The following is a 4,319-nucleotide window of genomic DNA, read 5'->3' on the forward strand; positions in this document are numbered from 1 at the left end:
GGCACAAGCCAATGGGAAATAGTTCGACTTCAACAAAGTTCTTAGTGCCCTGCTACTGTATTAGATCACTTACATGTATTTGAAAATGGTGAAACTTCCTGGAGACAATTGGTTAGGTCTACCTGAGGATTTAGTTTGGTGATGTAATATTCTCGTTCAGTTAGTAAATGGACTCGGAGAAATGCTAGGTAATATGGATTTCACAGAAGAACTAGTTCTACGTCTTCGGATATTCAGAATATGTTCTTGATACTACTGAGAATTTAAAAAACCTGATATAATAGTAATGATTTTAGAGGAATGATTTCATTTAGTCTTAGGTAGCCCTCTACAATAAAGAAATGACTGCAAAGTTAATAAGGACATTGAAATAAACAATGCCAATACTTATGGGTTAGTTAAAAGTAGTAGTTGATGCTTTCCAGCTGAGAAATGTGTAGTCCCGTACCACTCCATTCAAGCATGCAGAGATTGCAATGGGAGTCAGCTGGGGTTAAAGTAAAATCACTTTTCATCAGAGTTTGGTTTAACTGTTACATTAATTTGCACAAGTTACAATGAATTTTTAAATATAAGTTGTTTTGAAAGTATCTGCATATATCCGCCATGTTTTTGTGCACATCTGAAACTGTGAATTCTGCCGTTGTTTTTTCATTCAGTATCTCTGTCGCTTTCCACCATGTTACTGTATGGAGTAGGAAAGAGGCAGAAAAAAATCCTGTGCAGCATGTGGGTACAGTACGGAGTGGATCTAGTTCAGGTCCTCGAGTGCCCTGCACTATTATGCTTGGGATGCATCTGCAGTGCTGTGTGCTCTGGTCTGTCTGATGGCTAGTCTGCAGGAATGGACAACAATGGTGAGTGAGGAAAGCAAATTAAAACTTTTATCTGAATGCCTGTTTATAGTCAGCTGGGAAGTATTTGGCAGTGTAGGGATATAGTATGGGAAATGCAGTTCATTGAAGCCATAATTAATGTGGCCTTTCCTTTAGAAAAAGAAAACTTTATTCCTAATAAATAAAGAGAACTTTATTCTTAAGTAATTCTGAGACTCATCCCTGTGTTGGTGAAACTGTGATACCTGTGACAGAACTGGACAAAACTCAGATCAGAGCATGTTATAAGAGGGAATATGAAAGTTGATAAAGGTAGTGATGCAAAATACAAAAACTTTGTCACCCTCCCATTTGCGAAGGCACAACTTAGAAGATAAAATGTTTTTAAATGCACTCTGTCAGCTGCAGGAACTTTTCAACGGAAGATGGGGGTTTTTTTCCTCACGTGCGAGAAATGTGGTAAGTCATTATACGGTACCTTTTTTCCTGGGTATAAAACGCTGTTAATCACATTTTAATGCACGGGAAATTGGTGTGCAAAACTGCTGTGGCTATGCTGTTCCATGCTGCAGTTTGGGGGACTCCGGACCTTCCTGGTTTCCTACCCACTGGAGGGGGCAGTGTGTGGTTTCCCCATTGTGGCACTGTGCTGGTTGCTGTGGCTGAGACCGCAGCCCTCTGCCGGCAGAGAGCAGTGCAGCTCCGTCGCCGGCGTTTGAGGGGCGATAAATGGAAACATATGTCGGGAACAAAGCAGACGAGTGAGGAGGAATGCACATTCTCTGTATAGAGAAGTACTAAGCGTTGAGGCAGAGCTGAACGTAAAGGTGAGACGGGGAGGATGCTCTTAAGGAAGAAAATAAAGAAGGATGGAGGCAATGCGAGGTGGGCGTGAAAAGGGGAAGGGAAACCCAAAAATACGGACTACTAGAAAGCAAACTGGAGAATAGCAAAAATACAGAGAAGAGAAAGGAAAGGCTGGAAATTAGACCTGGAGATTGAAAGTAAAAAGTCTTGGCAAGACATTGTGGCATTCCCCTTACCGCCTGAGCTAGAGGAGAGCTGCAGTTCCTGATGCTGGGCATGGAGGAGGGACAGGGAGACAGAAAGTGCTACTGCTTTTTGGTATCACGGAGCGATACATATGTGTTTATCTTGGTTCTTGTTCTTAATGCACTTTCTGTATTGTCATTTGGATAAATTATCCCTATGTCTGCATGCTGATATTAATCTGTGATTAACATAGGAGAAAAAAGAATCACAAAATTATTTTCAAAATGTTGCTCTTGGAGAGCATTGTTTCCCATGTAAATGTTTTTGCCAGGGTGCAAGAATTGTGCCACAGCTTGTATAGCATTTATTCCTGTTTCTCATGGTTTTTTTTTCTGAACTAATTTGACACTTTAATAATACATTGTATTAAGATGATTGGGTAAATTTCCTCCACAGAGTATGGTATTTCCTATTTCTAATTCCAAAAGTACATCATAATCTAGCATCACAAAGTGTGTGGGGCTGTCATGTTTTAGGGGATAGCGAGAAGGGGGAAGGAGGCTGTCGTTTCTTGCAATGGGTGCGGCACATCTACAAGTCTAGCTTGTTAAGGATTTTTCTAGGTTATTAGTTGAATGTTGAAAGCAAATGCTTTTTTCCTCTCCTCTTGTTCCAGTAGCATCTCCTCAAAGTCTTTGTAAAATGTCACTGTGTTACATAAAAGCTGCAGCTTTCTAATGGTGCTTTTGGGCTTACTGTGACCTTTTGAAATCATTACAACCCCCACCCTATAAAGCCCCCTAACTTTCCTTACTTTATTGCACATGGGAATAAGGAAATAGGAATCCAATTTATTGTTATCCAGGTGGCATTTCCCGTTACTTAGCGTTATAGTTTTGTGTATAGTAATTAGTATGCAGAGAGCTGGAAAGATGCCTGTAATTCCAAAATGAACTCTCTGTAGCTCCCTCCCTCCCACTTGCACTCTCCTTTTAGTACCGCCCATTCCATGCACCCTTTAGCCAGCAGCAAGACAGCTGTGTTTGATCATAAACCACTTAAACTCCAGGCTCACTGGCAGGGGAAACTTTAGCGTGAAGTGCAGCATTGGTTTGTCCTGGGGAGGGGAGCTTTCTTCTCTTCTCCCTTATCCCTCCCTGAACACTGAAGACTGTAGCAGCACTCTCCTTTTAATTTCTCTGTGAACTTGCATGAAGCTCATCAATTTTTTCTGAGTGCATTAAGCGGCATTGGGAGATGCCCTTAAACAGAGTTGTGGAAAAGAGCAGCGTAAAACAGACAGCAGAGATGAAGCACGCCTTGCAGATGGACTAAGACAGCCCTGGGATCCTGGCAAGCAGTTCCTTCCCTGCATTCTCTGAGCACTTCACAGTATTAACAAGTCTCTCGCAGCGATGGATTGTCTGTGAAGTCAAAACCAGTTTGGCTCTTTTAGAAGATCTTGCATTGTTAATTTAAACTATCATTGTGGAGTAAAAATGGCTGTCTAGAGCAAAATGTGTAAGACGGAAAAAATTTGGAGAAGAAAGTATTGAATCAATTGAACAAAGCTTCGAAGCATTAAAATCTGCAGAAATCGTCAAGCCCCGAGAAGTCTAATCATGAATTCTGGAGTTGCTATGAAATATGGAAATGACTCCCCTGCAGAGCTGAGTGAGGTAAGCAGTTTCAGTGCCCTTCTTTATGCTTTAAAAAGGAACGCTCCCCTTTTGGGCTTTCAGTCTGCAAGCAATGCAATTAAAAATTAATAGCATGTGTATCTTGCTATAACTTGCTGTGCCAGTCAGGAAATGACCTGAACTTTTTTGCTGTTTTACTCTGAATAAGTGGTGAAAAGCAAATGATTGTAACCATGCAGAGACATTTTTCCTGTTATCCTGCAGCAGAGATTGCCGTGCCTCCCAAGAGCTGTGTTTATACCCAACATTTATCTTTGCAGTAGGTGAAATATGGAGATCTCGGTTGAGATTAAGCAGATGGTGACTAATTTAGGAGGGAAGTGGGGTGAGAGGAAGATGACAAATATTTATTGGTAAGGCAACAACATTGGCAGAAGTTGTGTTTGCTTGTATTTAGCCAAGGTGATGTTGTTTCTTTAGGTTAGATGAATTAGGTTGTGTTCCTTGCTTGCCTAAAAGAAAGCAAGCCATGGGAAACTTTCTGCTTTTCCATTGGAAACCATAGTAAGCTGTTATTTCTTGTAGTTGTGGGTATGTCTGGTTTTTGTATAACATGATTGTGTGTATGTTTTTAATAAGTTTGAAATTAAAGCCATATCAGATGTTGTGCAAATGCTTAATAAATATTTTAGAAGTGGCATATTTTGTCAGTTACTTAAATGTCTCAAATATGTCATCCTTATGGGCTTTACTCAGAACTGCTAATTTAGTTGTGCTATGAAATCCCAAGCATTTGATTAAGGTAATTTTGTAGCAAATTGAATCTTCAGTCTGTATTGTTCCAGTTCAA

General features: G+C 40.4%; 1 protein-coding gene across 1 annotated transcript in view; it reads left to right on the forward strand.

The window, feature by feature from the left end:
* Positions 1 to 3,451: 3,451 nt before the first annotated feature.
* Positions 3,452 to 4,319, forward strand: part of MCC (mutated in colorectal cancers) — a 160,733-nt gene continuing 159,865 nt past the window's right edge. The window contains exon 1 of the mRNA XM_009893811.1: positions 3,452 to 3,508. Within this exon, the coding sequence (XP_009892113.1) occupies positions 3,452 to 3,508 (57 nt within the window). The remainder of the gene's footprint in view (positions 3,509 to 4,319) is intronic.

Source organism: Charadrius vociferus, unplaced genomic scaffold (assembly GCF_000708025.1).
Source record: "Charadrius vociferus isolate BGI_N301 unplaced genomic scaffold, ASM70802v2 scaffold158, whole genome shotgun sequence".
NCBI lineage: Eukaryota > Metazoa > Chordata > Aves > Charadriiformes > Charadriidae > Charadrius > Charadrius vociferus.